Raw genomic sequence first — 25,264 nt, forward strand, 5'->3', positions numbered from 1 at the left:
CCTTGCAGCTCCGCCGCCGTACAGCATGGCGGCGCCCAGCCTGACGCGCCGCTATTCCTTCCGTGTTCCGGAAGCGCCGCTATTTCAGTCTCGACGCGGGCGCTTCCGCTCCCTCTTCCGGATCCGGCGGCTCCAGGTATGGTGGCGAGCTACTGCGGGCCGCCGGCGTCTATTGGCGTCCATCCGCCGCCATCCGTTGACCGGCGAGCTCTGAGGGCGGCTCCGAGGGCTCCGCTGGTGGCGGTGGCGGTGGCTGTGACGAGGGGCTGGGGGCTAGGGGCTAGGGGCCGCATTCGGGTGGGCGGAGAAACAGGGCCGCTTCAGCGGCCTAGCGGCCGGGGTGCTGCTGTGGGGCCGGCGGCCGCCGTCGAGGCGGCGTCCTCTTGTTGGGTGGCGGCGTGCCCTCATCTGCTGTCAGCTCCGCGGCGGGCTGGGCCAGGAGCAGGCAGCGGGCTGAGTACGGAGCAGCGCTGCTGCGGCCGTTGTCACTGGAGAGGGGAAGGGAGGGCCGTGTTCGCTTCAGCGCAGCTTTTGGGCTCGGCGGTTCGGTGCGGATGATGCTATGGTTTGTGAACTGCCATCCGGAGATCGAGCTCTTAAACCGTTGCTGCTTTGGTTTTGCCTAGTTCAGGTGTGAAAAATGGTTCAGCGCCTGACCTACCGCCGTAGGTTATCCTACAACACAGCTTCCAACAAGACCAGGCTGTAAGTAAGCCAGAGTTGCTAGAAAATTTTCGGTGAAGAAAATTAAGCTTAGAGTTGGATTGTTGCATTGACTGTTTTGCTGCCGTTTAGGTCCCGAACACCTGGAAACAGGATTGTTTACCTCTACACCAAGAAAGTAGGGAAAGCACCGAAGTCAGCATGTGGGGTATGCCCAGGACGGCTTCGTGGTGTAAGTCTTAGGGTTGCTGGCATAAGAGTTTGGCAGCTATTTCTTTCCTTTTTTCTTGTTTTAATGTTAAAATTCTTTTCTTGTTTGATATCTGTTTCATGAATTGTATCATGAATTCAAGAACAGCCTTTTGTTTTAAATTTTTCCATTTGAATATTGTAAGGTGGAGCTGGTAAAACAGTTTGGAAGCATAAGGAACAGGTGCTTTTTTTTAGTGTGTGTGATTCTCATTGCTATTATCTGAACCTGTGTGAGTTAACTTTTAACTGGCTGCAGTTGTTTCAAGTTAGATCTAGATTAATGTGTTGCAGGGCTAAAACTTAGAATTTGATCTATTAGGTAGATTTTTAAAAAAACAAGCATCATTTGACTATGATTTTTAGGAAAAAAGGACTGACTTTTGTATTTTAATGTGCTATTTTATTCCCAAACTTCCCTCATTTGATGCTGTTGCCTTCAATGGCAGATCAGAATGTTTGAGTATCAACTTATTTTCAATCAGCTTCTACCTTTACAAAGATTATCGTTTTTAATAATAAGCAATTTAAAAAACAGTGAATATGTTTCAAAAGCAGTAGAATGGAAAAATCAGCTTTGGAATGCTGCAGGCAGCATGGATACAATGTGTGGCTTCACTTCCTGCCTGTTCAGTAATCAGCTTTAGATGCTGCTGGGGCTTTTTGAAGTCAAACTATCCAAGTCTATTTCCATAATACAGCTGTTACCCAAAATTAGGCAGCGCTCTCATTTTCTTCCGATTTTCGCTTCGTATAGGTGCGTGCTGTGCGTCCTAAAGTTCTTAAGAGGCTGTCAAAGACAAAGAAACATGTCAGCAGAGCCTATGGTGGTTCCATGTGTGCTAAGTGTGTCCGTGACAGGTAAGCATATAGCAAACTAACTCTATTCTTAAGGTCACTTCATGTGAGTTTTGAATCTTACTGCATCTTCGTAGTGTAGGGAGCGTGTATAAACAGGAGAGGGAGTGGCTGTTACAAGGTTGGATAGCGATAGGACAAGGGGGGATGGTTTTAAGCTAAGACAGAGGAGGTTTAGGTTAGATATGAGGAGGAAGTTTTTCACACAGAGGGTGGTGACACTCTGGAACAGGTTGCCCAAGGAGGTTGTGGATGCCCCATCCCTGCAGGCATTCAAGGCCAGGCTGGAATGTGGCTCTGGGCAGCCTGGTCTGCTGGTTGGTGACCCTGCACACAGCAGGGAGGTTGAAACTCGATGATCATTGTGGTCCTTTTCAACCCAAGCCATTCTGTAATTCTGTGGTTTCTGTTCTTCTGTTGTCCTATGTTCTTTTGCTTTGTCTTATGCAAAGATGTTAGTAAAAGATCATGCTAACTCATTTTTTGGGACCCACCGATGTAGTTGTCAGCATTTTACGTAACTTAATGCAGTTAAGCTTTAAGTTGACTTTTGCTAGGCATCCCTTAATGAAGCTTTATTGTGTAACAGCCATGTGTCTGTTTACTTCCTTGATAAAGTTGAGGAATACTGTGTATTACAAACAATATGTCATCCCTGTGAATAGTAATCAAAGCAGATCTCTGGAGGCAGCGGTGTAATGCCGGTTTTTCATCTGTAGTGCAAATGTTGCCAGCCTCTTCTTTTCTCTTCTGTGAGTTCTAAGCTAAATCGCATTAGGTGCTGCTTGAAGACAGGTTGTTACAGCTGCAGGTCTTTAGCATAACTTTTCAGTGTTAAATACCAGTCTTTTGAGTGTTTCCCACACACTGTGATATTGATAGTTTGCTTTTAACAGATGTGTGCCTGTCTGTCTTTGCCTGAAAGTACACCTCCTTCCCTGCAGCTGGCAGTTCTTTGTCTTTTGTCTGTTGAAGCCTTGCTGGTAGGCTGTTTTTGCTTTTAACTCAAACTCATCAAATAGGCTGTTGATGTATGAGGACTACCACATAGATCTGTCTACATGGTGGACCTGTATGCCTTCCAGAAATAATAATTGTGTTCAGGCATGACTTAACCTGCCCGTCTTCATTTATGGATGAAGACACTCTAATCCTGGGAGAGCAGCTGCTGTTGTTTCGCTGACTGGACTCATGTCAATTCTCCTGTAATTCTGATGGAGGAAACTTGACTAGCTGGTCTCACCTGTTATTATTTTAAGAACTGTTAAATTAATTTGCTGTTGAGGATTTCAGCTTTTTTTTTTTTTTTTTTCCTTTTAAGTTAGTGAAGCCATCGAGCATTGCCTTATCTGCCTACAAGGCACTAACCCTACATTTGCAAACAAACAAAGGCTTTTTCCCCAAACCTCCACATTTGTATGCTGCCACTGCCCCTGCTCTTATCTTTTGGTGCTGGCAAGAATGCTCACAGCTTTTTTTAAACTAATATGGAGCTAACACCACACATAGAACATGAAGCACTGGGGCCAACAAAACTGATTGCAGCTTTCTTCTTTTGTGTTCTCAGTTGATTAGATGCATCTCCTGATGGTGTTGTGCTTCCTTTCCAGAATCAAGAGAGCTTTCCTTATTGAGGAGCAGAAGATCGTTGTGAAAGTGTTGAAGGCACAAGCACAGAGCCAGAAGTCAAAGTAAATCTGTTTGTATTTTCTGCCCAATAAATGAAAGTTCCACTTTCCTGGTGTCTTGTCTTTCTGCATGCTGATGAAAGCTGGTAAGAGCTGCTCACAGCTTGGTAAAGGCAAAAATGGATTTTGATGCAGCAGAAACAGTTAGGATACTGTGTACAGTCATGGGGGCAAAGCAGGCCTGCCTGAACAGGGCTCCCAGCTTTGTCTCAGAATCCCGAGGCAGACTGGAGTAACTGAGCAACCCTTTTTTCATGGCAGCAGCTGTGCATGAAATGACTGGAAGACATCTAAAACAGAAAAGCAGACAGCTGGCTAAAGACTAGAAGACAGTGCCAGATGAAGAGGAGCAGAGCTAGAGTAAGCCAAAGGTAGTTTCTTGTTTGTTTTTGTAGTATGTTCCGCAGTTCACTGCTATTTGAATCCGAGGGTAGAGGGGGATTGTCTGACTTGAAGTTAGTGCTGTGTCTGCTAGACCATCGCGTGGTCTGGATTTGGAGGAAAGCTCCAGCTGCTTTGCTCAGGTCACTTGTCAGGTGCTTCCTGGATCTGCAGCTGTAGGCACCATCTGAGCAGAGCTCCGGGTGAACAGACTCTTAATAGCTCCGAGAATCGGCTTTTAGAGTAGCAGCAGGAAAGGAGGTAAAATATTTGAATGCAGACCTTGATCCCAGACGGATGGCATTTGGAGGTGATTCTATGATCACTTGGGTCCATTCAGGCTGCGCTTCTGAGAAGCGTACAAAAGGAATTTTTTCCTGCTGGCTCTGTGCTGGCTGTTCACACTGTGCCTCACTGTGTAGTCTGCTCCTCAGCTAAGAGATGTATAATGAGAAGAATGACAAGAAGAGCTTGGGATGTTGGGATCAGCTGCCTGCAAGCATGCAACACTTTGTCAGCATTGCCTCTGAGTGATGGAGGTGGCTATGATCCTGCACACACCAACACTGCACAGGGCCAAGCCTGCTGTACCCCGGAGATTCATTTCTTCAGTGCCCCAACTCATTACAATAATGTTCTCAGAGCAGCTTGATGTTGCAGTGCAGTAAGTCACCTAGTTGTATGAGGCCTTCCTGTCTCATCAGGTTGTGCTGAAATTCCTTCTGAAAGCTGCAGCTCGTTAGAGGCTGCTTTAAGTGCTAAGATTAAACATGCTGACGTTTTTAGGTGCTGTTACTGTACTTTACACGGTTAAAACTGTATTAGTTGTTGCCTTCCTGCACTAGTAGAAACTTTGGTGCTGTGGTTTAAGTAGGGCAAGCATGGGGCTCTGGGAAAGAGGCAATGCTGGAGGCAGAACAGTTGAAGAAGAACTGAAAAAATGCCATGAACAGGCATTTTATTTAACAGGCAGAAACCTTAGCTAATTACCAGCCGGGATTCTATCCAACGCTGGGGAAGGACGGTTCCTACCGGGGCGAGGGGCAGTGCTCCGCCGGCTCAGCCGAGGCTGCTCGGGCCGCAATCCCCGTTCCCGCGGCCGCCGAGCGATCGTCCCCGCTCACCCTGAGGGCGCTGCGTGCGAGGAGCGCTGCTGCCCCCGCGCGGCCCGTCTGTCCTGCGGGCAGCGCTCCGTCCGCTCCGCCCGCTCCGCCGCGCTCCTCCCGGCTACTCGGTGGCGACACGTCAGGGCTGCTGGGCCCTGGCAGGTGGGTAAAGTGAATCGTTACGCTCCGAGGAGCGGCCTCGGCTTCCGGATGTTTTTCGCAAATCGAAGGCGTCCGCAGAGAATATCTTACGTTCCAGCGTCGCTTTGCGGGGATTTTGTTGGTTTCATCTTTTTTTTTTCGCTTTTCTTCTCTTTACTCGCCCCTACCAGGACCCGGCTGGCTTTCCGTTTCCGCCTTCGTGTGAGCAAAGCGCCCGGCGGCGCGGGACCGGCGTACGGACCGAGCCGCCGCCATGGAGACGCTGTTCCGGCTGCCCTTCGCCGTCCTCGAGTGCCCCAACATCAAGCTGAAGCGGCCGGGATGGGTGCACATGCCCTCGGCCATGACGGTCTACGCGCTGGTGGTGGTGTCGTACTTCCTCATCACCGGAGGTACCGCCGCGCCGCGCCGCTCCAGGGGAGGCCGCGGCGATGGAAGCCGCGTGGCTGAACGTCCTGCGGCGCCCGGCGGGCCATAGGATGCGCTGCCCGCCTGCCAGCTGTCGCCTTGGTTCTCCCCCTTCGCTTGAGACTCCAAGCTGACGCTGTGTGTTTGTTTGTTTCCTCGCAGGAATTATCTACGATGTGATCGTGGAGCCCCCCAGCGTGGGCTCGATGACGGATGAACACGGGCACCAGCGGCCGGTGGCTTTCTTGGCATACAGGTAGGAGCAGCGCCACGTACACAAACATGCGTGAAGGAGCTGTGCCAGCTTACCCTGAGCTTCCCAAAAGGCTGAGCCCATCCGAAATCTGGGCTGAGATTTGCAAATCTGAAATAAAACCGTTAAAATACAGCAAAAATTAGAAAAATTAGATCTTTCAAAAGCTTGTAGGACTGTATATTTTGGTAACGAGTAGGTTTTGATCTGGTACTACTTCCAGTTTTTCCTACCTATTTGTTTTTTTTTACTGGGTGCAGATGCATGGTGATATAATCTTCATGCAAAGCGATGGTCTGGCCTTTTAGCTTTTAATGTAATTGAGAGTCTTGTGCCTGAAGGTTAGAATACATAACATGGATGCCCCATCCCTGGAGGTGTTCAAGGCCAGGTTGGATGGGGCCCTGGGCAGTCTGGTCTAGTATGTAATGTGGAGGTCGGTGGCCCTGCCTGCGGGGGGTTGGAGATTCGTGATCCTCGAGGTCCCTTCCAACCCAGGCTATTCTATGATTCTGCGAACATGCAAATACAAAATAGATGTTTGCACCTATTACTGACAATAAGCAAGAAATTGCTTAGTCAGGACCTGGTCTAAAAATACTTAATCTATACATGTTAATTTTTTTTCTCTATGAGTGTATGTGTGCGAGAATCACAGTTTGTATTTTTATTTTTTTAAAATACCAGAACCATTCTGTAAGTCTGTGTCATGCATCGTGTGTAAATTTTGATTTGAGTTGGATGTAGTGTATGACTCAGACTGGGCTGGATTGTTGCAGTGTGCACACGCTGGGCTCCTGCAGGGAATTGACTGGACTTGAATACAGTTCAGCAGAAACAACGTGCAAGAAGGTGGTATTGACGATTTTAAGGATCTGTGGCAAAAATGATCATTATCATTTCAGTATTAGCATGCGTACATAGCAGTTTCAGTTGTACCACGTCTATGAAGTTGCTGGTATTGCTGATTACAGTAATAGAAAAAGGCTTAGTTATTGTTGCATGCAGAAGATCCAGTTGCATGCCCAGCGTGCAGGTAGCAAAACACTCTGCAGACAGGAGCCTTTTTTGCTGTGTGCTGGAACCTGCAGGTGTGCTTCACGTGCTGGCACAGTACTCAGAATGGGGTTTGTTCCAGGCTGAGAATTAGGGAACAGCTGCCTAAACATCATGGTGGAAATAAGTTTCGGAGAGCTTGTTGGCCCCAGCTCTGCACCTTGAGTCATCTGTGAAAGCTGGTGCTACTTTTGGAGTAGATATTTCTGTAAGCTGATGAGCTTGCATGGTATCCAATGCTGTATGCTGCTGTGCATGAAACCATCATGTTCTTGCCCGGTTGCTTTGCAGGCTGTTAGTGGAGGAAATAAATTACATTTAACAGTTTTAATGTAGTTGCATAATGTAAATTTTCTGAATTTACTTAGTTAGGAAGTCATCCAGCAAAGTTAATAACTTGAGTAGCTGCATTTTGAAGTACAGATAGTTACTTTAAATCTAAACTTTTTCTAACATCCTACCATCTCCCCTCTGTTTTCTTCTCCTGTAGAGTAAACGGACAGTATATTATGGAAGGGCTTGCATCTAGCTTCCTGTTCACAATGGGTGGCCTAGGATTCATAATTTTGGATCGATCCAATGCACCAAATATCCCCAAGCTGAATAGGTTTCTCCTGCTCTTCATTGGATTTGTCAGCGTGCTTTTGAGCTTCTTTATGGCCAGAGTTTTCATGAGGATGAAATTACCGTAAGTAGCGTTTTATTCTCTCTGTTTTTGTCCTCTTTTGTGGCAGCAACAGTAAATGTGAGCTTAGCAGGAAATAAAACCAGGTGTTCTAAACATCTGGACCTTGGCTATAAATTGCTTTTCTTCAGTGCTTTTTTGGAGCAACCTATCTTGAACAAAGTGGGAAAGTTTTGGGCTCAGCTGCTCTAAGATTGCACTGTGGTTTAAAAAGAGGTGACAGATCCTGGTAGGTCACATGATACGATTGGTGAGTACGAGTTGTAATTAATGTTCAGTTAGAGTGAACATGGCAGATGAATCGTTTCTGTTGACAAGGTACATGAAAGGTGGTAACTAAAAATACTGAGTGCAGTGAAATGGGTTTTCAGAAGTATCCAAGGCAGACCTAAAGTACAGGTAATGCAGGCTTTTTTTTTTTTTTTTTGTCTGTTGCTGCAAAACTGAACATAACATTGAAGCAATATATGTGACATTTTGATACATTGATACTCAAAGACTGAAAAGTAGGAAAGATCTGAAGCTGTCAGGCTACGTAGTAACCAAATGCAAGAATTCCAATTTCTGTTTTCTCTATTTCTATTTTATTTAGAGTAGCCGAAACCAGGAGTTTAGAGGTACCAGTAATTAATTTCTGGAGTAGCTCTGTGAGGTGTTGACTTCATAGAATAGAATCATAGAATCATAGAATCACCAAGGTTGGAAAAGACCTAAAAGATCACCCAGTCCAACCGTTCACCTATTCCCAATAGCTCCTACTAAACCATGTCCCTGCACACAACATCCAGCCTTTTCTTGAACACCCCCGGGGTCAGTGATTCCACCACCTCCCTGGGCATCCATTCCATTGCCTGACCACCCTTTCTGAAAAGTAATACTTCCTAACTTCGTAATGCCAGTTATCACTCCTTGCTTAAATATTTATTTACTCTTCATGTGTATTAAGAAAATGTGTTTCACAATGCAGATGCGTTGGGTTCCTCGGTTGCTGGATAACAACCTGCTGTATATTTTTCTTGTTTCATTGATTATATGTGTTGTGACGGTTGTTTTTCTTAAAATCTTCAAAGAAACAAGGCTGCAGAGAAGTTGAGGAGAAAAAGAGCCCAGAATTGTGTTCAGTGTCGGGGGATGTCAGGACATACTGAATGTCTTAACGCTGGCAGTTTGTGTAAAGGGTAAAATAATACAGCTTTCCAAAGGTGTAATGTGGGCTTCAGAAATTCTAAGCAATTGCTGGAGTTGGATAGAGAGCAATGAGCAGTGTGATCCATTTTCAGGGCTCATTAAATGAATTGAGGAAGGAGCATGTAGTTAAGTGGGCTGGTGTATACCTTGCGCAGGATGTACGTACTAAATAGCCTTGATATTAAGAGTGTTTTGGCAAGCTGTGGCTTTTGGTTTAATATTGTTAAAGTTCCTCGCTTTTTGAGGCGGTCCTGCCTTTGATTGCTAACTTTGTTCCTAACTTAATTTTGTTCTGTAGGGGCTACTTGATGGGTTAGTACCTCTTGTGATGTGTGAAAGCCCGAGGTGCATTTACTCCTCTTCCTGAAGTGTTAAGAAGCAGCAGCAAGAAACAAATTCCACAGTCACTGCCGACAGGAAACAGACCTGAACATGGGAAGCGTCTCAAGAGAGTGCTCTCTGCAACCAGTCTTAAACTACTGATGGCTGATTTGTCATTTTAAAACAGCAGTTACTTAGTTGTGTTGTTCTTGTTTTTTAATTTCCAACGAAACAGAGAACCTGTCTTTAGCTCTGCCTTGAAATGAATATTGCCCCTTGGTTTTACAGTTTTTTGTTGCAAGGCCTGTCCCTTCTTTCTTGCGTGGGAGAATTGTGTGAATTGGACAAGAAACACCTGAAACGTTTTCCCAAGTTAAAGTCTGAAAATAAACAACTGGATGCTTTACAGTCCAAACGCAATGTGTCTGAAATGATTTCAAAGGCACCTTTTGCCTTATTATTAATGGCTTCGTATGAGTAATTCCAGACGTGCATGGGAAGAGGCAAACTGTATGAATGTGCTTTTGTTTGTAAAAAAAATGTATGAAAGAAGCCAAATAAAACTTATTTTCTATGAAGTTATTTGAATTTGATCTATTTTCTGAAACTTTTTCTCGAGTATGCGTCACGTATTCTGCATCCAGGCTTGATATGCTCTACTGTGCCGTGAATGCATAATTTCTGCTTTATTTTTCATAGTTGGTCAGTTTGTGTTTTTTATCAATATCAAGGGCAAGAGACCTCATACTTTCTGTGCACTTGTCCTGTATCTAAATGACATTATCACCAATCAAATTAATTTACTTTTGTAGCTGCTGCGTTTCTGTTTGAGAGTTGAGGCTCCAGCTTGTTTTTGTCTTCATTTAAAAGACTGGATGTTACCACCATGCTTCATTAAAATGTGTTTGGGGGTAGGAAGGATCTAAACTGACAGAAACGTTTTTTCTGCGAGCCACGTGAGTTTGGGGCACTATTTTTATCTGTGTAGTAAATGTCACAGAGATGTTTTTATTCCCTTAGTTCTATATGTATCTCTGCATGTACCTAACCTAATTTCAGAGCTAGCTGTTAATTATTTACCCTTGGTGTATTCTCTCATTCGTACACACGTTATGTTTCCATTCCCTCATTCTTGCATGCGATATGACTTCTGTGTTTGTTCATCTTAAGTGTGTTTTATTAAGATTTAGGGTAGCTGAAGCTGCTCCGTGAGGTTAAGAACTGCAAAGTTCTGTTCCTTTCAAAGTGATTATCTTGTGGTTTCAGATTTTGGTGTGACACATGCTTTCTTTCAAGGGAAGAGATTTGATGTTATGTAAGTCAATAGCAGTACATAATACATCTGGGGGAAGTCAAACAAGACAGACATATCACTGAGTACAGTTGTTCTGATCTCCCTCTCGCTTGGTACTTTTCCCATCACTGTTCAACTTCAGCCTCTGGATTTGCTGCCAAATCCAAATGAGCACACTCTTGAACATTGATTTTAATTACGTACTTGAATGTCTACGCATAGTCTGCGAAATGCATTTGGTTATAATTGAACCTTAAGTGATCTAACATGAAACAAAATGGATTTGTGAGTGCACAGTTTTGGAAAAATAAGACTAAGGCAATGTCTCCAACAAACAAGGTTAAATAATCTGTTTCTTTGATCACAGGTTTTGAACCTGAATCTGCTCAGATCCTATGCTCAAGCAGAGGTAGAGAGAGAACAAGGAAACAGTTTCCAGAGCAGAAGATAAACCACCCAGGATCCAGGTGTGTTCTAGATAGGAGCATTTCACTATGTGTAGTTGAAGACTGGTTTATTTGGGATATGGACTGGGGGCTTCGTGGTCACATGCGGAAAAATTTCTGCAGACACTTTCACATCAACTGCAAGGAAGGCATTGCTGTACACTGTGGGAGTCATTATCAGAAAAAGAAAGCCTGGTATTTTATGTAAATGTCTGCTGTTCTTTACAGGTAACAGCATGTGGGTTTTAGTAGGGTTTTAGTGTAGTTTAAAAAAAAAAAAAAAGACAAAAAGAAAACTTCAATTACTGATACTTCCCATCTGCGTTTGGTGCTCTCAACTAGCATGAATGCAACTTGAGTGTGGTGTGAGAAATTAAAGTTGAAATACTGTGATAAAGCACAGCATACAGGAACACATCTTTCCTTGATTAAAAACAGCTGTTTGGCCTATTTCCAAGTAACAGAAGAGTCAGACTGAAGTCTAGAGGTTCTAATTTTCTGACTTGCTGGAGAAAATACTGAATCTGTGCCTCCTCTAGGCTTCAGTATAATCTTGGAGCAATGATGCCTCATTAGTGTAGATGTGGTATTTACAACCTTCGTAGCTTTTGAGAGTTAGCATACACATAAATGAACTTTTAATAAAATTAACTGATTTAAACAAAAAAAAAATTGATTTAGGTAAAAAAAAAAAAAAAAAAAAAGTCAGATGTTCTGGTTATGTTCTGGTTTCCTTTTTTTTTCCCCAGTACAATTTCTGGATTTCTGCAAATTATGCAGCAGCAGTGTGTTTGGAAGGCCTGTACCACTGAAACAATTTTTGGCAGGTGTATGGAATCTATTAGGTCCTGGTCTGAACCAGTGATTGAGCACCTGTGCAGGGGTGTAACCAACCCTGGGAGCACAGGTGGAAGCAATTCACTCTTGTGACCCCTGCATCCACAGTTCCCTAACCTCATTTGAGGGCTGGCAGCCACAAGGAAAGCATCTCTACTGGGAGATCACCTCCTTTGGAGTGTTGGGTGAGCGCTGATCCTCAGAAAAGAGTAAGTAATTCCTTTTTTGTTACCTGATGGCAATTGCTGCCTTTCTTGGGTGATCTGGAACTGGTTTTAAGTAGTTATGTCTGCTGCCTCCTGTCCTTATATCGGGAGTATGATGTTTCAACCATATTGAGGGCATGCTGATGAATACTTTGCTAGTAAAGATAATCATGGCATTTTTATAAGTCTGAATTTGAACTTGCAAAAAATGTATAACTTAATTAAAATGTATGATGCTTCTTAAAAGTAAGCTTATTTTTTGGTATGAAGCGGTCCACACTGATGTCTGAAATAAAATGGAGATCTTTCTTAGCCTAAGTGGAATGTTTTGAATTCACAGCATTTTGATTCTGAATTGGTTGCACTTAATGGAATCTTGTGTCATTCTTTTGAAGCTAGATGCTTGTTCTAGTTACCTACTTTATATGCATAAATGTATTCTCTTAAGGTATTAATTAAGAAGCTCTAGTTACTAGTAATTGAAGCAGTCGTAAATTGCTGCTGCTGCAATTTACAACAAAGGGAGTACATTTGGTTACGGGGAAGATGGCGGATCTCACTTGCCTGATGCACTTGGGAATGCTGTATACAAAAGAAACTTTTTTCCTTGCAACATCACAGTGGCTGTGAAATAAATGTGAAACTTGTGTGAAAATGATGATTGTGTTTTGCCTTCAGTGCTGGCTTTCTTCAAAGAGTTGCAGTGTTGGCTCTGACTTACCATTAGAATTTCTAGTTCCTGCTTTTCAATTTGTGGTTGTTTTAGAACATTTTTCTTCCAGAGCTTGGTTAAAGAGGTTTGAAACAATTGCAGAAAATGAATGAATTGAAATGATTGGAAGAACCTCAGAAGAACACAATCTTGTAACAATTTACAGTGACCCAGAGGCATTTCAGCTGTGCTAATTACTGGAGAACTGAAATTAGGATTTCAGTGGCAGGAAAATACGCAATTAATGCATCTTAGAGGGTGGTGTTGGTGGGAAAGTTAACTGATGGAAGTAGGAGAGTAGGTGAGAACTAATGCTGCTGGTGTCCTTTTTGTTGGGTGTAGATCAGCTAAGAACTGAACTAAGATCACAAGCTTTTCTTATTTATTAGAACAACAGCTGTGGCACTGTAATGGGAGGCAGGCCTGCCCAGACTTGCACCATGTTTTAACTGGTGATATAGAAGTGAGGAGCTGCATTCTGATTTCTTGAATTATTAGGTGACTTGCTAAGCTGCTGTTTAATGGTATCAATTCAATTACTAATGTCTTTTTGATACAAGATGAAGTTTCATTTACATCACATAACTGCCATATAGGTTCTGTAAATGTCAAAGCTGTTAGGCTGTTTTACCTGTGGAATGCAAGAAATAGTGTTTAGCTATAAGTAAATCAGATCAATGTGGTATCATCTGCTGACTTAAGAATGCAAAAGACTGGCGTTAGGAATTTCCTTTTATGTATCAATTTTCACTGCAAAGTTCAGCGCTGAGGTGGGAACGTGGATGCCTTTATTGGTGGCGGTAACTGTGCTCAGCAGCAAACAGGGATATTCTAGGGTAAAACTTCAAGGGGACGTGCTTTCTGTATTCCTTAGTAAACAGACTGAAACAATTTGGGAACTTCTAACTTTCTGACAGCTCTTGGATGATAGATAATATATTCTCCATATTCAACATTCCAGTACCTCATCTGTCTGGAAATGCAGATGGAGGGTGTGAGGGATGTGGAATAATAAACCAGAATCAACTTCAGTCTATGATAAAGCTTTAGGAGGTAAGGATTGTGTGTAGAATAACTGGAAGGAAGTGGTAAGATGATAATTAGCCAACTCTAATTTTTCAAGAGTAAGCCATGGAGAGGTATGGACCCTTTAAGCAGAAGAAAAGCAGATGTTTTTTCAGCTGCAGCTTTTGAAGCTGTCTTGCATGTTATGGAAATCTGGTCTATCTGAAACAACTGTAAACTGGATGCAGAAGTACTTCGAAAACCGTTTTTAGAGATGGCTTACTGATTAGCTCATATCCTTTTATCAGAGTGAGTTGGTTTGTTTTTTTTTTTTTTTTTGAGGACCATCCCTAGGCTAGATTCATCCAACACCCAGTGACCTGGATAGAATGGGCAGTACTTACTACATTAGCATACATCTAAGAGACTGCTGAAAGTCAGAATAAGGATGTAGCATAGTTATCTTGAGAGATCAAATAGTGCCCTAAAAGGAACTAATTGGCTTACTCACTTTTGTTCCAAGTGCAAAATAGGTTAGATTGCAGTTGGACTTGATGGTCTTCAAGGTCTTTTCCAACCTGAACAATTCTATGAAATAGTAAAGATAAATAAGCAATATAGCTGGCAAAATGTGGTGTTACTCCTGGTAAAGTATTCTAGGGATAAAATAGTTGACTACCTGACTAAGTTGTCTATAGCGGTGATGATATTTCCACTGTTTGGAGCTTTAAGAGCAAGGCCCTTCGAGCATCTGTCAAAATTTGCTGATAAGGCTAATATAGCATTGGTGTGAAAGATTTTTTTGAAGTGTCTTCCGCCAGCTGCCTATTTTCATTACTTCAGAGGTGAGAAGGAAACTTCTGACCTTCCAAACACTGCTACTCTGTATCTTTAAAATTAGTAATGGAAAGGTCTTTCTGTAAGCAACTGTACACCAACAAATATACAGTTAGCAGAGTAGCTTGGCTAGGCTGCTTTTTTATGGGTTGTAAATCTAGAAGAATTATCACAGTGGAAGGAGATAATTGAAAAGAAATGAAAATGCCCACCTGTATCCTCGGCTTGCAGAAAAACTCCACAGGGGAGATCTCCAGAAAGAGAGCCTTCTTGGGTGGCAGTCAGCTCTTAAATGGACTCTAGGAGAGGTGCAGCTAGGCTCCACCCCTGCCATTCACACAGGTGAATTGCCTTCACCTGTGCTCCCACAGCTGACCTGGTGTTTGCTTCAGGTGATCAATCAGTGATTTAGCAGTTCCCATATGATGACTAAATCTGTCCTGTAGGTACATACCTGCAGTGTATTCATAAAACAGAATCCTATTGGTCTCGTTTCAATCTGGAGGAAAAAAAAAAAGTAGTTGTCTGACTTGCACATGACAGTAGAGGGTATTTTCATTAACTTTTACTTCAAAGCAGAAAATGGGTTAGTTGTTGATGTAAGGAAAACAAAAAGATATAGATTTCTTATTTTTTGAAGGCCTTTCCATTTCCTAGTTGATTTCTATGTCTGTCTGTTCCTAAATTATGCTGCTTTAGAATGAAGCAGCAGTCAGAATAGCTGTCATACTGGAACAGAACTATCAGTGGGCAGAGGGAGTCTTTGATATTTCTAAGAGTATTTTGGTGATGCAGCTTTCTCTGTGCATCTGTCTGCTCTGAGGTGGAGCAGCAGAAAACACTAATGAACTTGTAAATTGCTCTGGATTCTCTGGATTTTTACTTTTAAAGAACTTTGCTTCATTGATCTGTGAAATTTAACTTCTACCATGTTTTACTCCAGTGTATGCTGTCTCTGCTACCATTAGCCATTACACCAGCTCAGAACTACTGTTTTGTCTCCTGCTGGCCTTAGTGGTTTTTTTTTGTTTGTTTGTTTTTCCCTGGGGATTTATACTGTTTTTCAGCAGCTGCCATCTCTTGTTTTTCTTTTCTTTGCTGTCATTCTACACTTCCAACTTTCGGGACACCACTGCTGGTTTTGATTGCTCTTCCTAACTCCGGTGTTATTACTTTCCTTAAAGGATATCATTTATCAGTCTTCTCAGCAATTCCATTTTCTCGTTCCTCCTCATCTAGTACTTTCTCTTTTATCACACTCAAATCCATCACTTGGCTATCCATCAGCTGTGTGCTACTCTTGGCTTTGTTACCTCTATTCCTTCCTCTCTGTCTGCAGGTCCTTCAGTTTTCCCTGCTGGCCACTGTCTGAGCTACTTCACCCAGCGGTGACTCCACACTTCATTAGCCCCCACTATCCATGACAAAGCTCAATCTCCTGCTTTCTCTCATCCTTTCAGCTTCGATCATCCTCCCATCGTTCCTTTAACTACTCCAGTTTTCTCTTAGCTGTCTCATATATTTGTCTTTATTGTTCTACACCTCACACCATCTGTTGTGCTGCTGCTTGCATGACTCATCCTGAAAACAATACAAATCCTTCTGCATCCCCAAATACTAAGATAGGGAGCCAACAAAGGCACTCTTGTATCCAAAATGGACATCAACAGCAGTCAAGCCAAGATCCTCGTGGAATTCAGGTACATAATTTTTGTTTAAATCGGTAGAAGGAAAGTGCCAGATACGTCTGAGAATCCTGCCAAAGCTTCATCGCAACTCTTAAGAAAAGGAGGCAGTTGTATCCTGTGGCTGGATTTAAAAACACCTCTGCAGGGATAACCTGAAAGTTCTTTGGTTTCTTAGCAAATAACTTTTTTTTTTTTTTTTTTTTCTGCACATGCAATTACCAAATGTTTTATGAGCATAGACAACATATGGTCGGTATACAGTGGAATAAACTAAGAAAAGTCTGTCACAAATACCAAGATTCATACACACAGTAGAGTAGGCAATAAATATGGAAGCTCATAAAAACAGAAATGGAATGTGCTGTCAGACTTTTTTTTTTTTAAAGATACACAAGGCACACAGTGCTACTTAACAAAATGATTAACAAACTAGATTTAAATCATTGTTTGGTTTCATAACCTGAGCAGGAATAATTTTACCTATATTAAAAAGATGTTTACCTCTAAAGTTTTAGAAGGCATTAAAAAGCCTTAGTGACGTAATTATTGTCTTGTCTCATCTAACACCTGGTTAAACCCAGGGTATGTTACACTGAAGTCAGTGGAGACAGATCAGTGCAAGGAGGCAAACTGGGCTTAGAATACTAAAGTTATGTTTAAGAGTAGCTTTTAACTGCATTTTTTAAATTAAATGTTAACAGAAGAGCTGCTTTTGTTAACGTGAATGGTCAGTATAAAATATTTCCTTTGTGCAGCGGCGTTTGAAAAATAAATGTATTAAACATCGTGAATTATTTCTAAAGTGAAGTAAATATTAGTAGTTCCATCATCTTTATTAGCTTAATCCTTGGCAGTCTTGAGATCTTTGCATTTTCCCCGTCTTCGATTTCATTTGTCTGCTAAACCTTCGGTTCACCACTGGATGGCATTCTCTGCAATGCAATTCACCGTGGGAAGAAAAGTCCGGTTTTTAAGTGCGGTACTGGATGTGCGTGCTGTTTTGTACATGAGTGATGAGTGGAATTAGAAGCACTTTTCCTTGTTGCTGAAGCATAAAAGTGTGACAAAACTTGTCTTTAGGATTCTCTCACTTAAATTCATTTTACAATTGAAACTTCAGGGCTTGAAAGCATACCAGACAGTACACTTGCACTTTTATGGCACCATCCTTGCAAAGACTTTAGAGTTCCTGTCACACAATGACTTCTTAATTAATCTATATGTGTATACATACAGATTCAGCACACAGGCTGAAAAAACTGTAGTATAAAGTTGAGTGAATTACTCAAAATTACAGCATTACATAGGTTAAAAATGAAGTGATCCCATATCCACTATATGTCTGGTGGGCAAGGAATTAAATGGCTAAAAGGAATTGGCTATGTAAATGATTAAAATACAATAAGTGTGAAGGCAAATACAAATCCACGTGGCCATCAGCCATCATTTCTGTAAGTTAAAATTATAAGTCAGAACTTAGCAGAGGCAGAGAAAGCTGTGTGGGCATCACCAAGGTTTCTGTGCATGTGGTTGCATGGTGAGTTGACTACCACAAGATTTTGGAGAAGTTCATGCTAAAACCTGGCATCTGCCCTAAAGCAGAGTGTGAGAAAATGTTGGTACGCTCCTTGTGAAGCACTGCAATCCTAATGCTTAATCTATAGGGTTTTCACACAATTGTGTTTTAAGATAGTGAGGTTCTCCTGTTTCATTTGAGAAGAAATTTATGTGACAGCTTATGACACGTGTTCTAGGTGTCTCTTCAGCAGTAAAAAGGAGGTAAAATGAAAACAGAGGAAGAGCGTGTGCTGCAGTACCTGTGGAAAAGAGCCCTTTCACAGCGTTAGCGTCTGTCACACAAACAGCAGATAGCTGTTTTTATGTCCCTTTTTCAGCCGGGATATTGAAACAGTGAAGTGATTGACTTAAAGCTATGTGGCAGCTAAATAGCAGAGAAGAATAACATTTAGAGCTGATTGTCAGTTCTGTGTTCTACTGATCACGTTGGACACTCCATTGAGCGATGATCCATTTGCTGGAGTTCTTGCGAATTTTTTTTTTTGTTCTTGATATTTGCAGGGTAGAAAATGACTCTGAAAATGCTTTTGTCAAAAAGCAGTTTGTTTGGAAAAAACAATTATACAGGAACATTCAATTGACACTTTAAGTGTAGTATTTTCCCTTCTGCACACCGGATTTCTGGCAAGTTCTGTTTCTTGAGATGGTGTGCTTCACTGCAGGATCACTTCTAGCATCTCTTTCTCCCTCCTTTACATCTCTTGTTATTGGAAGCGTCACTCTCTCCAATTAGTGCACTGTGCTAAGCTTTCCAAATAAGTTTTCAAACATGCTCTGTCAGATTTCCACTCCCGTTATTACTTTGCTCTTAGTCCATAACATCTGCTGAAATATCAGCAATAATGGAATATCAGAATAATAAAAGATTAAGCACACCCTCCTTTAAGACTGTCTCTGATACTGCAGAACCTCTGAAACTGGAGGACTGTAAACTGGCTCCGATTCTCAGGTCTGACCAACGGTGCCTCAGTCTCCTTGTGTTTCCGAGTTGGTAGCTGTGTGCTGTGACTTGCTCAGGTATGGTTCATTACGCTCCTTGGGGCAGGAAGCCTTTGTCTCAGCTTCACCTTTCCCGTGTAAAGAACTCCTCAGCACTTCAATTACGTGCATGACAGATTCCACGTTAATTAAATTTCTTCATGAGAAACCCTACCACTAAATTCCTGATCTACTCTCCTGCTTATCTCAGTCAGCTTGAGGTTTCAGATTACTTTCTAAAGCCAGTTTTGAAAGTCTTCCACAGTTTTCTATGTTCAGTTTTTTTTTTTTTTTTTTTTTTCTTTTTTTTTTTTCTCCTCCCCATTCTCCCTTTCTTTCTGCTTACTGGGAAGTGCCAGTGTCCTCATTAGAGCAGCCTGTTTTGCATTTCCCAGGCCTCCATTCAAACCCTCTGCTGGTGACTTTCTCCATGTTCCTGTGCTTTTTTCTGCCCAGGAACACGCTGCTGCACACCCTGTGCTCTGGCCAATCCTTTCCCATGCTGACGCAACGTGTTTTTCAGGCTGCCACATGTCCCAAGATGACCTTTCCCAGAGTCTGTGCTCAGTCACATTCTGTCATTTAGTATGAGAGGGAGTTTTCTCCCTAACTGTACGGTGTTGGTCACAGGCAGATTGCTGTGATAACACCCAGACTAGAGGTGGAGATTCTGGGAGGCAACACATTTTTTTTTCTTATTGTACATTCTGCTGACACCACACATGGAGAAAAATTCTGCACAGAGAAAGGCAAATGTTCACATGACAATAAAGTTACAGTAGCTGCAGTGCAGTGGACTGTGCATGCTTGTCCTTTCTGGGCAGCGAGACAACTGCCCGGGATTCCTGTCCCATCAGAAATGATGACAAGGAAAAATTACAAAGATTCAGTGACTCAGTACTTAACTGCAGGGGGAGGCAGGGTGTTCAGCTACTGTCGATGATGCTTTGATTTCCTAGGTTGAGAAAAAAGATCCCTAAAGAAGAAATGCCCCACAGACTTAGAAAAACCTGTTGTTCATGAAGGATTAATTTAGAATACAGACAGATTCAAGCTTCAAAGCTTTCTTTCTAGCTGAGTTACTGGTGTGTTTATGATGTGAATGTACTCTAGCGTTTTGGTCCTAAGGAGCACGCTGCAGGCTCACATAACACACCTGCTTTAGCAGAAGTGGGGAGGAGCTGTAAAGAAGCTCCAGTGTTAACTGCCCTTCAGGTAACCTCTGACACTGGTTGCCCTGGATTCTCATTTCAGGCTTGTATTATCTTGTTAGTTATAGAATGTACTTCTATTACTTCAAATGTATGGTATTTGTTTGTGCAGTGGTACTGCTTGGAGGAGTGAACCTGCATTGGATTTTGTTGTATTGTCTGTAGAAACACACTGGTGGCATTGCTAGGCTGGAAGAGCTCACTGTGCGATAGGAAGGGAGGGAAGAGCAGGCTGACAGGAGAACACTTTCTCTAGAGGATACTTTGCCCTCCAACCTGAACTTTCAGGTAGACTTGCCTACATGGTGAAACTGAAGCTTCCTGGTCCCTGCCAGAAAGGTCTTTCTCAGATACATTTTAGGAGGTTACTGACACTGTACTCGATGTGTTTTCTTATCACTCAGAAAAACATCTACCAAATTTAATTCTTAACTACTATGGCAGATTGAGGGAGGACCTCTCACAGAACAGCCCAGGTTGGAAAATACTTCAAGGATCATCAAGCTCTAATTCCCCTACAGGGCTACTAAATTCCACATGTAATACTAGACCACACTGCCCAGGACCCAATCCAATCTGGGCTTGAACACCAGCAGGGACAGGGCACCAACAATCTCTCTGGGCAACCTGTTCCAGCATCTCAACACTCTCATAGTAAAGAACTTCCTCCTAACATCCAGCCTAAGTCTTCTTTCTTTCAACTGAAAACCATTTCCTCTTGTCTTGCCGTTATTTACTGTACAGTTAACAAATGCACAGTTGTAAAGAGTGTCATAGTCAGAATAGTATTTTACAGGTTTATAGTTAGAAAGATTATTGTGGTGAAAAGAGACAGCATAAAAAAAATGCTCACCCATATCCTAGGCTCATGATAGAAATCTCCACAAAAGAGAGATCTCCAAAAAAAAACATCCTTCCCTGCTGGCAGTCAGCCCTTAAATGGGGTCTAGGAGAGGTACAGCCAGGCTCCACCCCTTCTGGTCACACAGCTGAATTGCCTTCACCTGTGCTCTCTTGGCTGACTCATTGCTTGTCTTAGGCGATCAGAGGTTCAAGCCGTGACTCGGTAGTTCTCATACATCTACCCTTGTAAAGAATTTACTCCCTTCCTGTTTGTAGGCTCCCTTTGCATACTGGAGGGCAGCAGTGAGGTCACCCTGTAGCTGAACAAGCCCAGCTCCCTCAGCCTGTCTTTGTAGGGGAGGTGCTCCAGCCCTCTGATCATCTTCGCAGCCCTCCTCTGGACCCTCTCCAACAGCTCCCTGTCTTTCTTGTACTGGGGACCCTGGACCTGGACGCAGTACTTCAGACGGGGCCTCACTAGGGCAGAGTAGAGAGGGACAATCACCGTCCTGTCCCTGCTGGCCAGCCCTCTTCTGATGGAGCCCAGGATACATTGGCCTTCAGAGCTGCAGGAGCAACAACTGCTTTGAAAATGCTGTTCCTGAAGCGTCTCTTTACACGCTGGGATGCGTGATGGAAGCCTCCTCCTCGCTCAGCACACACTGCTTTGCGCTGAGAGCGTCGAGGTGAGGAGCAGGGGTGTGGGAGCAGCTTTGCCTGCAGGTGTGAGCCGGCTCAGTGCTCACGTGTGCATGGGGAGAGCTTGTTCCTTTTGCTTCGTGTACTGCAAAAATGAGAACTGTATTTTTGGAGCAGTCTCATAAAGAATTTTCTTTAAGAAAATAATCATGTGCCCTTCCTTTGATGTTCTGAATGGGGTTTTTGTAGCATGTTTTGGTGTATGTGCAAGGAAGCGGCAAGAAAAACTGGGCAGAACCAGAGCACCCAGATGGCTGGGATGGTAACGTGGCACCCTGCTTTCTATACTCTGTGGCTTCTGGCGATGGGGTGAGGCCGGGGCTCCTCACCAGCCTTTCCCTGGCTTCCTGCTTCGAAGCCTGGCAGCGTAGGTTGCCTTGTGTGCTGCAAACAGAGCTTTCCTCTGAGGGAGCGAGAGCCGCTGCTGCCGGGTGACAGAGAAAATGGGGCTGCTCTCAGCTGCAGCTGCTGCCTATGTCACTGACACTGACACATTTTGTTTGTATTTACTGCGTTAATTAGAGAGAGGGTAGTTGAAATTCCTTTCCCCCTTCTTACCTTCTCATTTCTCTGCGTAGGTGAATGTGCTGATAGCGGCCTCTGTACGCTCTTTTGTAACCATCCTCTTTGTCACAGTTCCCTAACGCTGTCCTATCTCCATAGGAGAGAGAAGAGAAGGAGCTAAGCTCTCACCCAGTGCGTGTTGTGCATATAGTGAGTGTCCCCCGTGCTCATAACTGTCCTTGATGTAGCCAGACATATCTCAGTGTGACGAGGAATGGCCATTCCTTGTGTTGCAAGCCTCTGTTAAACCAGAATGCAGCTATTGCCAGAGCTGACACGGCTGCCCGGTGTCCTAAGTTCTGTAACAAACCTTCCCTCGCTGCTTGCTTGCTTCCTACTGAGGCTCACGCCTGTATTTCTTTTGCAAATTGGTTTTGCTGCCCTTTAGCAGTGCGATTGTGGAATCGCCATCACAAATACTGGCGTAGAGTATGGATCCTGGATACCTTATAGCTGCACAATGGCAACAATTCCTTCTACAAAAGGAGAGTTTCTAGAAGAGAAACAATTACACTATGGAAATGGGTGGAAACTGTACCTCAGCTTCATGTCAGATCCTTTAATTCATTAGCAGGGCAGAAAATGTATTCATGCTTGCAGCTTCCAGCTCTATATTTAGTAGCTGCTCCACATGCGTGTTGTGTTCCCCTCAAAGGCAGGCAGTGCCTCCCTCACCTCACTGTTCCCCGATGGCAGCTGGGGAACACTATTCAGCATTCAGGCACCATCCACAGCACCCCAGGAGCAACAAAATGGGCATTTGCTCCCCCCAGCCTTTTCCTACTGGGCAAGCCATTAGCCGATCAGAAGCACTAACTGGAACGTTAATCAGGGATGCTGTTTCTGTGAGTTAGCATTCAATTGAGAGTAAAGAATCTGCTGCAACTGTTTCTTACACAGAAATATGGAGAAAGGGAACTGATATTTAAAAAAGACACAAACAAACAAACAAACCCCAAAAAACCAGAATAGTCTTCAGTTGCATCACTTATCCTCAAAGGACACCGAGAACGAGATCATGTTAACTACAGTATTTTGTCTCTGCCATATTGTTTAAAAATAGAGTATTTTCAAATGATGGGAGCATGCATTAGATTTCTCTTTTTACGTACAATTGTGTTATTTTTAGATGAAGTCGTGTTTCCGCTTCCATACGTGTAAGATAAACATTCAGAAATATTTTCTAACCAACTGTAGTAAATTATTCTTTTGAAAATAGATTCAGATCATTTTCTTATTTAATGACTCTTCTTTTAATTGAAATGTTAGGTGTAGTTATGCAGATCAAATAATGATGGTGGATGTAGGAAGCGAAGCATTCTGAGCAACAACACCATTATTGTAGTGGTAATCACTACAGCAGGGGATATCCTAAGTCACAGCTTGACCCAGTGATTGAGCACCTGGTGGGAAGGCAGGGCCTTCCCGGAGGAGCTCAGGTGCATGCAATGTTCCTGAGTGAGCAGAAGGGTGGAGCCAGGATCCACCCCTTCCCAGACCTCATTTAAGGGTTGGCAGTGGAGAGTAGCTCACTGTTAGGGATCTTTCCTTTATTTCTGTGTCTGCTGCTGTTGTGTTTGAGGGAATTTTCACTTGTGGTGCTTTGGGACCTTGCTGCTTTGTTGTCATTGCTATGCTTTCCATCGTGTTATATTTACATTGTTTTCTTATTTTCCACTGGGCATTTGCAGCTGATGTGAAAGCTCTCTTAGCTTCCCGTGTACTTTAATGATGCTTCACTTTGTGAAGAAGCTGCAATGTAAAAAAAAAAAAAAAAACAAAAAAACCCCCTGTATTTAGTTTATGCAGTTATTATATTTTTCTTTGTGGGAGGACAGAGCACTGTAAGTTACAATCATCGTTTTTTTGGCACAGAAATCGTGCCAAAGCTTGAAATCGTATGAAAGCTCCTTGGATTGGATTTGATAGGATATTTATCATGTCTTTAGATAATTATGCCTAAATTTCATGGAAAGGTAAGGTAGTGAAAGGTCACAGTTGGGTGGAATTTTTTTTTTTTTTCTACTGAGGAAAATGAATGTCTGCTTCTTTTCTTTGAAAGTCTGTGGGCTATTTAAAGAAAAGAAAAAAAAAATCCTATGGTGAGTTGCATGTTAATCACTTTGGGTAAGTATGCACTAATTCATTTTCTCAGTTTGTTTTTACTTCTGTAGTAATACAGAAGTAGTTACTTCTGTAGTCCTTACATTTATAGAATTCCCAAGCATAAATTCAATGTCCAGTTGTGACATATTTTTCCATACTTGATTTAGTTTTGGCAAGAAATATTGCAATGTCAGCCTGTTTTCCACGGATTTTGTTATTTTATTTCCTCATCCTATCTGAAACACAGATGTGAGAAAAAACAGGAATGGTAAGCGGGTGGCTGTGAATTGAGAGTTATGGTTTGTGATTGGCTGATCTGTAGGACTGGACCAGACTGAAGTAGTAAATCCTCTAAATGGCCTCTTAATGTTACAGATAATGAAATCCTAGCCTACTATTTGGAATATAATCTCAGGACATGCTCTTGAGTGGGATCTTGATGATCCTTGAGGTCCCTTTAAACCCAAGCCATTCAGTGATTTTGAGATTTTCAAAATTTGAGCCTTGTCTTTGTTTTATGGAAATTGTTCTTATTTTATCCCAGTTAGTTTTTTCCATGAATTGCTGAACATATAAATTACAAGACCTATTAACTGTTTTTTTTTTTTTTTAATTATAATTTTTCCTGTGTTTTTCTTTTTCCAATACTAATGGGACAATTTTTGTCAGTAGGAACACTATAGGCAAGAAACTATGTACCTCTAGACCTAATTGGTTTTAATTCCAAGTAATCAAAAGATATTGCCTTAGTAGCAGCTGGAAAGGAATTGTTTTTTTCAGAACATCTGGTATGAGGCCATGTTTTGGTTCTTTGAGAGAAACAATGTTGATAACACACCAGTGTTTGTAGTTGATGCTGGGCAGTGTTGTTCAGAGCCAAAGCCGTTGTCAGCAAAAAATCCATGGATCTGGGAGGGAATGGAAGAGGGACAGCTGACTTAAAGTGGTCAAAGGGTATTCTGTAGTGTGGAAATTCACATGGAAAGAATTTTGAAGGGGGTGAGAGTTCATCTTGTTCTCTTCCTTTCACTGGAGCTAGCTGAGCATCAGTCAGGTGGTGGTGCAATTATTTGCGCATCACTTACCAGATATGTTTGTGTGTGTATGTGTTATATATTCATAACTATTAATCTCTATCTCTGTAAAAAGTTTTAGCTCTGTTCACACATGTAGCAGAGATGTTAAGTCAGGGCCTCAAGCAGTGATTGAGCACCTGGTGGGAAGGGGGGGGGCAACCCAGGG

General features: G+C 42.6%; 3 protein-coding genes across 3 annotated transcripts in view; 2 read left to right on the forward strand and 1 right to left on the reverse strand.

The window, feature by feature from the left end:
• Positions 1-25,264, reverse strand: part of ETNPPL (ethanolamine-phosphate phospho-lyase) — a 339,765-nt gene that overhangs the window by 271,244 nt on the left and 43,257 nt on the right. The window lies entirely within an intron of this gene.
• On the forward strand, positions 83-3,507 carry RPL34 (ribosomal protein L34). The gene is made up of 5 exons (XM_052681792.1): positions 83-136; positions 627-705; positions 796-895; positions 1,670-1,773; positions 3,381-3,507. The coding sequence occupies exons 2-5, from the start codon at positions 641-643 to the stop codon at positions 3,463-3,465; spliced, it is 354 nt and encodes a 117-aa protein (XP_052537752.1). The 5' UTR covers positions 83-136; positions 627-640; the 3' UTR covers positions 3,466-3,507.
• OSTC (oligosaccharyltransferase complex non-catalytic subunit) lies at positions 5,297-9,596 on the forward strand. Its single transcript, XM_052681791.1, has 4 exons — positions 5,297-5,499; positions 5,678-5,771; positions 7,315-7,512; positions 8,996-9,596. The coding sequence occupies exons 1-4, from the start codon at positions 5,361-5,363 to the stop codon at positions 9,012-9,014; spliced, it is 450 nt and encodes a 149-aa protein (XP_052537751.1). The 5' UTR covers positions 5,297-5,360; the 3' UTR covers positions 9,015-9,596.

Source organism: Tympanuchus pallidicinctus, unplaced genomic scaffold, assembly GCF_026119805.1.
Source record: "Tympanuchus pallidicinctus isolate F22 unplaced genomic scaffold, pur_lepc_1.0 scaffold2, whole genome shotgun sequence".
Taxonomy (NCBI): domain Eukaryota; kingdom Metazoa; phylum Chordata; class Aves; order Galliformes; family Phasianidae; genus Tympanuchus; species Tympanuchus pallidicinctus.

Coding starts and splice junctions, on each gene's coding strand:
- OSTC (XM_052681791.1), top strand. CDS start 5,361: ATGGAGACGCTGTTCCGGCTGCCCTTCGCCGTCCTCGAGTGCCCCAAC. Junction 5,500..5,677: donor GTACTTCCTCATCACCGGAG/GTACCGCCGCGC, acceptor GTTTCCTCGCAG/GAATTATCTACGATGTGATC. Junction 5,772..7,314: donor GTGGCTTTCTTGGCATACAG/GTAGGAGCAGCG, acceptor CTTCTCCTGTAG/AGTAAACGGACAGTATATTA.
- RPL34 (XM_052681792.1), top strand. CDS start 641: ATGGTTCAGCGCCTGACCTACCGCCGTAGGTTATCCTACAACACAGCT. Junction 706..795: donor GCTTCCAACAAGACCAGGCT/GTAAGTAAGCCA, acceptor GCTGCCGTTTAG/GTCCCGAACACCTGGAAACA. Junction 896..1,669: donor GCCCAGGACGGCTTCGTGGT/GTAAGTCTTAGG, acceptor CGCTTCGTATAG/GTGCGTGCTGTGCGTCCTAA.